General features: G+C 34.2%; 1 protein-coding gene across 2 annotated transcripts; it reads right to left on the reverse strand.

Moving 5' to 3' along the window:
• Positions 1–5,578: 5,578 nt before the first annotated feature.
• LOC140807904 (acyl-CoA-binding domain-containing protein 1-like) lies at positions 5,579–8,795 on the reverse strand. Of its 2 annotated transcripts, none has more exons than XM_073164860.1 (6): positions 8,292–8,795; positions 7,610–7,715; positions 7,400–7,506; positions 6,501–6,592; positions 6,289–6,386; positions 5,579–5,929 (listed from the first exon to the last, which is right to left on the reverse strand). In XM_073164860.1, the coding sequence occupies exons 1-6, from the start codon at positions 8,741–8,743 to the stop codon at positions 5,759–5,761; spliced, it is 1,026 nt and encodes a 341-aa protein (XP_073020961.1). In that variant the 5' UTR covers positions 8,744–8,795; the 3' UTR covers positions 5,579–5,758. The 2 variants fall into 2 exon arrangements, with proteins under 2 accessions (XP_073020961.1, XP_073020962.1); XM_073164861.1 differs by having other exon boundaries at positions 7,400–7,503; positions 8,292–8,794.
• Between the last annotated feature and the right edge of the window lie 2,076 nt (positions 8,796–10,871).

A 10,871-nucleotide genomic window follows, 5' to 3' on the forward strand; every position in this document is an offset into this window, starting at 1 on the left:
GTACTGAGGAAGTTCCACATCATGCGGGAGATTGTGGGAAGAGGAGACATATCAGTCGAAAGAGTCCCCTCTGCAGATAATGTTGCTAATCCACTTACATAGCCCATGCCAGGACCATTGTTTCAGAAGCATCGCGAATCAATGGGTTTAAAGTTAAGGGTAGTTGGCTCTAGGGCAAGTGGGAGATTGTTAGATTAGATGTCCAGCAAGCCAACGTTTGGCTAGAGAATTTATTGACTCAAGTGAAATAAACAATCTTTATTTTAATATAATTTAACTTTTTATGGTCTTGTTATACTTTATTTGTATACCTATGCATACAGCATAGATAAAGTCCTTGATTATGCTTTAATACAAATGAATAGTAATTCGATGTGAAACTCATTTGTAAACACTGCATATTCTAAATTCGTTCCTAGTCGATTCAGCCGCCTAAAACATGGATAAAGGTCGCTTGAGCTCGAGATTAGCATCTGTGATGTTGTGTACTGCGTTTCTTGGTAAGGGCATAGAGATGTCCAAACATGCAGATGGGTATATTATACCAAACAACCCTCCCTCGGACTTTCCAAGTGGTTATCCTTCATCGAGAGGATAAGTCCGTGGTTATGATTTTACACCATTGGTCCATACGACCCGGGACAACACTGAGGCTCTATATGCTAGGGCTATGCTTTGACTCGTTTACCGGCTCCAGAAGAGTCATCAGGTGGCGAGGTTGGGTACAGTTGCGACACATATAGGAGCCAGTGCATTGTAGTCAGGGATTTACCGCTCACCTACGGGTGTGGATATCCTATGTGATCTGATGTAATAATAGTGCATGGAATCTCTGGCCAGAGTATGAGATGTACGTTGGAGAAGGAGTTCTCCAATAGTACACGCGATGTCACTTTTAAAGTTATCACATAGTTATCGAATTAATATGCAATCCTCGATGAACCAATGGTTGCAGATTCGATCGGGATATATGAGTTGAAGGGACCGTACTGTACGTTAATCATAATCGACTGGTTCTTGCAGGCACTATCAGTGATACCTAGGGGATCATGGGGCGATGCTACTAGACGCTCTTACCATGATCCGATGGGTGCAATCAGAAATGAATTCTGACATTCTTGATCAAGGTGTTGATGAAAAGAATGAGGCTAACTAGGGTAAGCCTGAATAAAGGATTATGTCCTGAATCACAAAGAGTTGTGAACCCACGGCTAGCTGTATCCTTGAACCATTGAGGGTCACGCAAGCACTGGATCGTTTGTTCCCGTTGAGAGAATAAATTCAAGGAGTTGAATTTATGATATAGTAAATTCAAGAAGTTGAATTTATAAAATTTGGGAGAATAAATTCAAAGAGTTGCATTTATAAAATCTAAGAATTTAATTTATTAAACTCAAAAGTTGAGTTTATTAAATATTAAATTTTGGAGGTGATAAAATTCAAAGAGTTGAATTTATATTTTAAATAATAAATTCAAATGTTGAATTTATAATCGATTTAATTTATTAAGCTCAAAAGTTTAGTTTATTAAATATTAAATTAAATATAGTGGGAAGTATGTTTAATGGACTTGTAGGAGTACAAGTCCAACATACTAAATAATTAAAGTTCTTAAGGGATTTTGATTAATTAATTAAACTAGTTGGACTAGCCCAATTAATCAATCAAGCCCATTAATGTTAATTATGGTAATTAGGTCATGAAATTTTTGACCTAAAAATGAGAGCCTCCACTAATTTGGATTGTGAGATTTTGAGAATCACAACCATAATCCTCCAAATATTTAGTCTACTTAATTAATTAAATTAATTAAGTAAATGATAATTGAAAAAATTAAAAGATATAATAAGAATATTTTATTCTTATTAAATGGAAGGATTCGAAAACTTGCATATATAGGCAACAAACTTTCGGCTCTTCCATGGTGCTCTCGAAAATCCATTCTCAAAACAAGAAAAATTTGGCCACTCCAAGTTTGAGAGTTGTGCCGGGTTTTTAGTGTTCAATCTCTTCGTAAAATCTCTTCTAGTTTTCTAGTGCAAATCAGAAGAGGAACAAACGTTCTAGTCGTGGACCTGATTAGAAGATTAAAGAAGGAGTTCCTTGAAGAAAGTTCGTAGGGATTCATCAAGAGTTAGATCCGTCTTTACCGGATCAGTTGGTGCCAAGTGATCTATTCACTAAAGGTATAAATTTTCTAAACTCCCTATGCATGTTTGATAAAATCATACGAGCGTCCAAACATATTTTGATTGTCAAAATAAATAATTTTTAAAATTTCCGCTGCGTTTGGGCGTGCAGAAAAACCGAGATCCACAATAGTCTCGTTCTCCTCCATCCTTAGGCTTTCTAATTTAGAGGTTAACATCATGAATTTGGTTCTGCGAACACTTTGAGACCCTTCGCAGTGCTTTTGAAGTATATCACATGCTTCTTTGGCAGAGATGCAGTTGGTAATTAGAGTAAACATATTGACGTCAACAAAGGTGAATATAGCATTTAGTGCCTTCGAATTAAAGTTCGAGGTTTGAACTTCATCATTGGTCCATGTATTCTTTCGTTTACTTCTGCTATCACCATCATTGTCAATTTTCCTCGTTGGAGACCAACCATCTAAGACTCGTTGCCAAGACCTTTCTTCGATGGATTTGATGTACATTCTGATCTTAACTTTCCAGAGGGCATAGTTTGAACCATCCAAGACTGGTGGTCTAAAAGAAGTTTTGATGCTAGCAAATCCATCGGGTTATTAGTGTATTACCATGTACGAACAGTAAAATCACAGAATCAATCACTTAGTGTGTCAAGCGTTGGCTCTGATACCACTTGAAAGAATTTTTGCGCATAAACGTACATAGAGTAAATATATTAAGACTAATTTATCAGAATTCTGTGTTGTGTCCGGTGTTGTCAACACGGTACACAATACGGCAGCGGAAATTTATTATTTAACACAAGTATAACTTTACTAAATAAACATAGATTAAATTTTGCACAAGTACAAAGGCTTGTGCAACGCTCACGGCAAAACATTTCACTAAAAAAATTATGTAAATAGTTTACACCCAAAAGCCAATACTAGTGAAAGTAACAAAACTGAATTCATCGACACTCCAAGGAATTAACATGCATCAAACACACAACTTAAATACTAGATGCATGAAACAAAACACGTGTTGCTTAAACCAAACGAAGTCCACTCTTCGATCAACACTCAGCGTCAGTGTTGGTCTTGAGTGTTTGCAACACCGATCAACAACACAGTCACAAGGTAGACGGAACACCCTTGCTCCTTGTACCAATCTTTAAGAAACCGAGAATTCTTCAGCAAAGCTCCTACAGCCGTCCCAGTATATTCCAGCAATTTTCTCTCCAACTTATTTTATGATGGACCCCCTTTTATTTATAGTCCTTTAATTTTTTGACATGGATCTTCATAGATCTTTCCCACCTATAAACAAAGAAACTAGAGTTTCATAGTAATCAAACTCAAAGTAAATACCGTATATCTTATAGATACGTTTCCAACTTAATTAAATTATTCCTAATAATAGGATTCAGTATATCTTGGAAAACAAATCCATTAAATTTGTCTAGAAGTACAAAATCGAAATAATATCTGAAATGAGTTCGAAATACAATATTCCTTTCATTTAGCATCATGGAACAACCATTCACCGAACATTCGAAGTGCTATTTTGTCAGCCGAGCAAATGTGGAGGGATGCTGCGCAATGCAGGCGAGTCTCTATGTTCTTCATATCAACATCATCGTTTTCATCTTCTTCGAGCAAGAGAAGAAAATGTACTCTCCAACCATTCAAACAACAGTGGCTCCAAAGTTTTTCACATCAATTAGCCATGCGGTCCTTCAAAGAATCTATCAAAAATGGTGAAACCCGTATTCTTTTCTCCCTTGTTCAGTCCTACACTTACCAAATTGAACCTTCTCCCAAAGCTTACCGATTTCTGTTCAAGTTCTTGACTCAAAAGCACCGCTTGTTTGGTCACCAAATCCCACAAATTCTTGATCACATTGAGAAAGTTGCGAGCTTTGAAACACCGAATGTGTAATTATTGATTTGATCGAGTTTTATGGTAAGAATATCATGTTGATTGAGAATAAAACTCGAAATTTTCAATTTTCATTATATAAATAAAATGTATATAATTGGTACATTGGCGCTGTCGGATAGTCAGTTAAAGTTATAATGGGTTCACAATTATTTATTTAATAATTTAAAATTTATTAATTAATAATAGTACTCTAATAATGACTACTAACATGTACAAATTTCTCATAAAATATTTTAAATTGTCTAGAATTAATTAACTAATAAATTAATTAAATAATTGGTATTGGATATAATTTAATATGTCTATGCATGTATTAAATGTGTATGTGTAAATATATTAATATATATATATATATATATATATATATATATATATATATATATATATATATATATATATATACTTTATTTTGAGATATAAAGATGTATATATATAATATAAATATAATATATTATCAGAAGTTGATAAATACATGATATATGAATAATATAAGAATTTTAATTAATAAAAATGAAGAGTTCTGGTGAGACTAGTATTATGAATTCTAATGATATACAATTTGTGTATTTTTAATAAATATATTATCAAAGTTGATAATACAGAACATTAAAAATATTACACAAAATCTTTCTCAAAAACAAAAGCAAGCTCTCGGCCGTCTCTAGGATTTTTGAGAAAAAAAATTTCACCGACTTTTCCTTTTGCCGCCGGCTCCCGTGCCGCTACACCGACTCCGGATTTCTGAAACTCGGGTTTCATAGTCTCAACGCAAATGTTTTTTTGATTTATATGGCAATTTAAACAAGGAACAAAGTCTCTGATCATAGAGTTAATTTGACGATCAAATGCGAGAGATCTGTTCGAAATGATATATAAGAAGGTTATCTCCGCTAATCCCTGGACCGATATGGGGCCCAACGTAATTTATGTGAAAGTAACAATACCAAACACCCAATGAATATTTTAATATATACAACGCCCGAAGAAAGTTTAAAGCAACGAAACTAAAAATTTTAAACATTCGTTGTATCTTTTGTTCGAAAAAACGATGTCCCTACAAATTTATTAATCAGTGTCCTTGTCCTCAAATTACTTCGATTATCGCAGTATAATTTATTAATATATAATCCCATATCACATTAAACACAACCAAACATGTATTATTATGTATTAAACACTGTCACGTCCCCTATCAAATTAACTTCAATAATCGCATTATAATTTATTAATATTTAATCTCAATATCATACAAAACACAACCGAAAATATTATTATTTATTAATCGTTTGCTATCTAATCGCTTCAATGACCGACCACAGTATAATTTATTAGTGCATAATCCCAATACTCAAATTAAACACAATAGGAGTTCATTTTCTCTTATCAATATTTTTTAAGCGGGTTTTAATGGAAGTTGAAAATTATCAGGTAAAAAGTAGATTCTTCAAGTAATCGTCATGCAAGCATACGTTCACATGTTCGATTATTTTGCAAAAAGAGGGAAGAAAAAAGGATTGGATTTCCTAAAATGTGCCCAACATTTAGATGGCAAGTATGACAAACAAAACCCTGGGTCGAAAAATACCACAACTCACGAGATATAGGGAGGAAAAGATACATGAACTCCAAAAGGTTAAGATGCCATTTACATGAGTGGAATTACCAATCTGGAAAACACTGATTTAGCTATTAACATGCTGCATCCAAGGCCAGTTCGACTCACAAAGATCAGTAGCAGTGTTTCCCTCATTGTCCTGTATCTCTATGTCAGCACCCTGCTTCACAAGTAGCTCAGCTATGGAAGCTCTATCACAAAGAGCGGCATAGTGCAATGCTGTTTGACCCTCATTATCCTATCGATGATTACCGGGCCCAAGAAAATTAAGAAAGAAGAGTTAGATAAATATTAAGTCGAAAAATGTATCACGACAACCTCTTACATTAATCTACGTTACACATAAAATCAACTGGTGTTCTGTACAGCAGCAGTTCATGTTAGCAACAGCAGACATGAAAATAAGCTATTCCTTATGTCCATAAGATTGAATAGATCTCATTAATAACAGCATGTAAAAAAGGTTTTGATTGACAACTTGTATTCACACGTAACAGTGGGTGAGCCATTTTTCAAAGAAAATAAATAAATTCCCAATTTACTTTACCACCATAACAGAGATTCACAAGGAATTAGCTCAATACCAAGTTTTCATACCTTGGTATTCACATCAGCATTCTTGTTAAGGAGGAACATTGTAATATTCATATGGCCACGATCCACAGCCCAATGCAAAGGAGTGCGACCCTCGCTGTCTGCAACATTTCAAAAAATAACTAAAAACCGTCATTAGCAACACATATTAATAAAAATAGCCATAACACGAGAGCAACATAGTTGAGGAATTCGGAAATCAAACATCCATAAACCTTTCAGATTCAAGGGGACGCCACTCTCAATACACTTGAGCAGATTCTCTTCATCTCCTTCTTGTGCAAAGGAATGTATGGCATCCAATTTTCTGCAAAGAGGAAAGGAAGGATGATGCTCAATTTTCACTCCAAAACATTGTAACCAAGGAAGAAACAACAAAGATCGGTTCGACTAATTGATATTTGATTGCTCAGTTAATAGGATATAAAAAAATGGGCATTCACCAATTTATCCTATATATAAATAAGGTCTGGGTGAAGGATATGTGGGGACTGTACCAATTTGAAATACAATCTAAAAATTATGAGGTTGTTATTATAGGGAAATTTTTTTTAGAGAATTCAGCTGTATAAAGCAAGTAAATATTTTTTTGTCCATTCAATTCAAAACTATATAGTGGTCTTTTTAACCTCAAAGTTTTCAAGTAACAAGGAAAAAAAAGACAAGGGTATATGCCCAATGACAAGCTCTATCTTATTGTGTTCCTGAGAAGGTATATGGATTGAATGAACCCTCCTGATTCTTGAGATTCTAGACCAAGACATACACAACCCACAAAGTAAGCTTAGACCCTCTTTTTTTAAAAAATAATTTGTTATTATCTCCCTTGACCCATCTCTCTTTCCACCTCTATTTTGCACCCTCATAAGGAATTATTTGAGAGCATGAACTCCGGGAAACATTAACTAAAATAACAAAAGACATTTCATCTAATCCGTTCTATATATTCTTCCCTAACACTAGCATAAATGGGATAAAATTAGTTGGAAAAGATAGAAAGAGTCCTCTGAAATAACATAACTATATAGAGAGGTAATGAGACCACACTTCACATGATGCTGACTACAGTAAAATGTAAAATGCCAAGAACATATGTTTAGTTCAGAATCCTCACAAATCGCATCCAGGTTCTTCCTCATATATAAAACTGCTAAAAACAGGTCCCATCGGTCCCCTGGACCCTGCATTTGGTGCATCACTGCTCTCTTGATCTTTTTTCTGCTGCCATCAGTATGGTACCCATGAATATAGACAACAACAAAGATATAGAACAGTGTAAGCACGCATAAAATTTGGTAAAAACAGAAAAAAGGATTCATCTCACTGTTGCAGAACCAGCAGCCCAAGAAGGATATAATTCAGTTACAATGGCAATGTACTTTTCCATTGCTTCATCAGGAGGCATAGTACCTAATTTTTGCCATGCTTTCCTGTCACACGAACAAAAAAACATATATTCCAACTGGACAAAGTTCTCCAGGATCAAAGATCCCAGAAAACATCCATCAAACATGTGCACCAAAGCCACCCGTAACTTGGAGTTTTAAGGTGATATTCTATTAATAATCACTAGAAAAAATGATTAAATCCATAACAGACACAAATGAATATATCAATTGATGATTAAAAGCCATGAAGAAAATGCAAAAGCCGCAGAAAATACATTAAAAGGCTAAAATTTTTCGAACTTAGGCAGCAGAAAAGAGAACAAAATTTCTGTTACAAACTTAACGATTGAAGATCAATAATAATTTCGTTGCTATATGCCCTAAGAACAGACTATTCCTATCCTATCTTCAGTCCCAACCCTTTCAATTTCTAAAGACAATAAGCTCAGGCTTAATTAGTAGACAATGAAAAACAATAGTAGTAATAAAAAGTAAAATCGAATCAAATAACAATCGAAACTTTCAGAAAATCAAATCTATTAGTTTCCCCACTTTCATTAATAGCAACAATGAATCGTAAATGACAATCAGAAATCGTGATTTAATAGCTCAAACTACCATTTCGCATGAGCAGTCATTTTGAGAGCCGATGGCTGGGGAGCGGAGCACGGTCCCTCAGTAGCAATCTTATACAACCCGTAGAGCTGCAACTGTACTTCATTGGATACCTTCAATGCCGCACGATCAACTGCCGTCGCCGCCACAAACGCCGTGGCAGCGCTAAATGTCTCATCCAACTCAGTAGTCTCGACTCCCTCCCAATCATCATCGCTGTCACTGAGATCAACAGCAAGTGCGGCACTATCATCCCCAGACTTCACATTTTCGTTGATCAACGGCTCAGTTTCATCCAGAACCTTAGGAGTCCATTCAGACACCATCGGAATGGAACGAGTGATTCGAAGGTTTTCATCGCGAAAGGCCAATATTACCGAGAAGAGCTTCGCAAGGAGGAACGAGAAAACGACGCCAAAGAACACCGACGGAAGGTATTGTTGCCAGTCAGCCATTGCAAACCATTAAAAATGATGAAACCTAAAAATGTAAAATTGATATTTTCTTGTCGGGTTAGCGAAAGTTTAAAAAATTATAATTTCGACATTCAAAATGTTTTTTTAGGCTCCAACTAAAAAAAATGTTGTTCATAAAATGTTTATATTTGATTTAATTTTCGTATATAATGTCGACTCCAAATATTCTCACATATAACTTCGACTCTAACTATTCCGGGTTTTAAGTTGATATAACCCTTTCGTAAATCGGTTTTCTTCATTCTTCGATCATCATATCATGTCCACGATCAGAAACTTTGTTTTTCATATAAATCGCACTAGAAATCTAAACTGAGTTTGCGTCGAGATCATATCATCAAAATTTCAAAAATCCGCAAGTGTTGCATCCTTTAAATTAAATAATTTTTACTTAATTACTCAATTAATTATTTAATATATTATAAACTCTTCTAAAATGTTTCATGAGAATTTTGTGTTGCAATATTATAAGTTTTAAAGTTTGACAATTAAATTCATATTAGAACTGAAGAATTTAACTGATCTGACAAATAATAACTGAAAGAAAATTTAAAACCCATGATATAAAGTTTCACTAAAAGAAATGGTAATTAGAACTAAAGATTTCGCTTAACTGACCTGGTAAAATATTTATCAATTGAAATATCCTTAACTGAAACGACATCAGTTAGAACTGCTGATGTTCAGCTGAACTGATATGTTGAACAGTTGAATCATGATCAGTAAGCCATGTCATCAATTGTAGTATCAATCGACAGACTGACAGTTCGTACCAAAGCAGAACATATGAAACACAGCTGAACAGTATTGTAGAGCCCAAAATTCAGTACACGTAAAACACATGCAATTATTTAATTGATTTATTTCAATTGAGTCTAGCCATGCATGATTTATTTAAATGCATTATTTTAAATTAATTATGATTATGTGATGCACGTTAAAATGTTTATTGAGTTCATCTTTTAGGTGTTTATTCGATGCGGGATCGAAGATAAGAGACCAGCGACGATTTCGGCAATTGTAAAAGATGGTATTTTATTTTAAGTTGAGAATGAGGTGTTTTAAATAATTTATCTAGTTTTAGTATTTTAAAAGCCTAAAATTATGCAATTAGTGAGTTAATAATTTTGAAACTTTTAAAGTTGGCTTTGTGCATTCTATTTGTTAAAAAGGAGAATTTTATAAATTGCTGTGTATTTATTTTTAATTGAAGAGTTGTTTAAAATTAGTGTGAGTTAAATTTTGTTAGCATTTTAATTAGTTAAATTAGCACTAATTACTCCTAATTAAAACACACACACACATGTTACACACCCTCACACACATTTACACGTTTTTACACACACCAAAACACACAACACACACCTACACATTTTATTTCAGATTTTTTTAAAGAGAAAACCTAGGGTTCTTCAGAAACTCAGCAGTCACCCCTCCCTTCAAAGAATTTCATCAATTTTCGGTGATTTTATTGCAAGAATTTCGAGCCGCAAGTCGTCCCGGATCAACCTCACTTTTTTCCCACCAGTATCGTCGTTTTGGTAACGTTGAAGATTTAAAGACATGTATATACTTTCGTTTCTGCATCGATCTTGTCATAGTAATGATTTTTATGTTTATTGTATGAAAAACATGTGGATGTTATGAAGAAGTTTGAGCAAAAATGATTGGATCACTTTTAAAAAGTTTTTGGATCTCAAAACTCGAAGTTTACTGTCCAATTAAATACAGCGACTTTTTGGAAAAACTTTCAACATATAAAACGTAGAACTTTTAGATACCTTCGATTTGATAGTAAACTAAAAATATTTGGATAAATATTGAGTGAGTTATGGTGTTTTTCGTGGGACTTCTCAAACTGCGTTTTCTGGAAAAATTATGTTATTGATGTGTTCTTGAAGTTTTATTGTTGCAGGCTTCGTTGAGATCGACGGGAGACCGTTGCTGCATTTAGGTATGTTTAGTATGGTTTTGGGTTGGTAATTGGTCTACTGGTTAGTGTCGATAGGCATTTGAATTCATTAGATGTCGTAGGAAACAATTTGGTGTCAAGTTCCATGTTTTGAGTTGTATTGTGTTGTAGGTTGGATATCATCGTTTCGAGGTG

The sequence above is a fragment of the Primulina eburnea genome, chromosome 12, assembly GCF_022965805.1.
Source record: "Primulina eburnea isolate SZY01 chromosome 12, ASM2296580v1, whole genome shotgun sequence".
NCBI classification, from domain to species: Eukaryota; Viridiplantae; Streptophyta; class Magnoliopsida; order Lamiales; family Gesneriaceae; genus Primulina; species Primulina eburnea.

Coding starts and splice junctions, on each gene's coding strand:
- LOC140807904 (XM_073164860.1), bottom strand. CDS start 8,743: ATGGCTGACTGGCAACAATACCTTCCGTCGGTGTTCTTTGGCGTCGTT. Junction 6,593..7,399: donor GAAGAACCTGGATGCGATTT/GTGAGGATTCTG, acceptor TCCTCTTTGCAG/AAAATTGGATGCCATACATT. Junction 5,930..6,288: donor ATGCTGATGTGAATACCAAG/GTATGAAAACTT, acceptor AATCATCGATAG/GATAATGAGGGTCAAACAGC.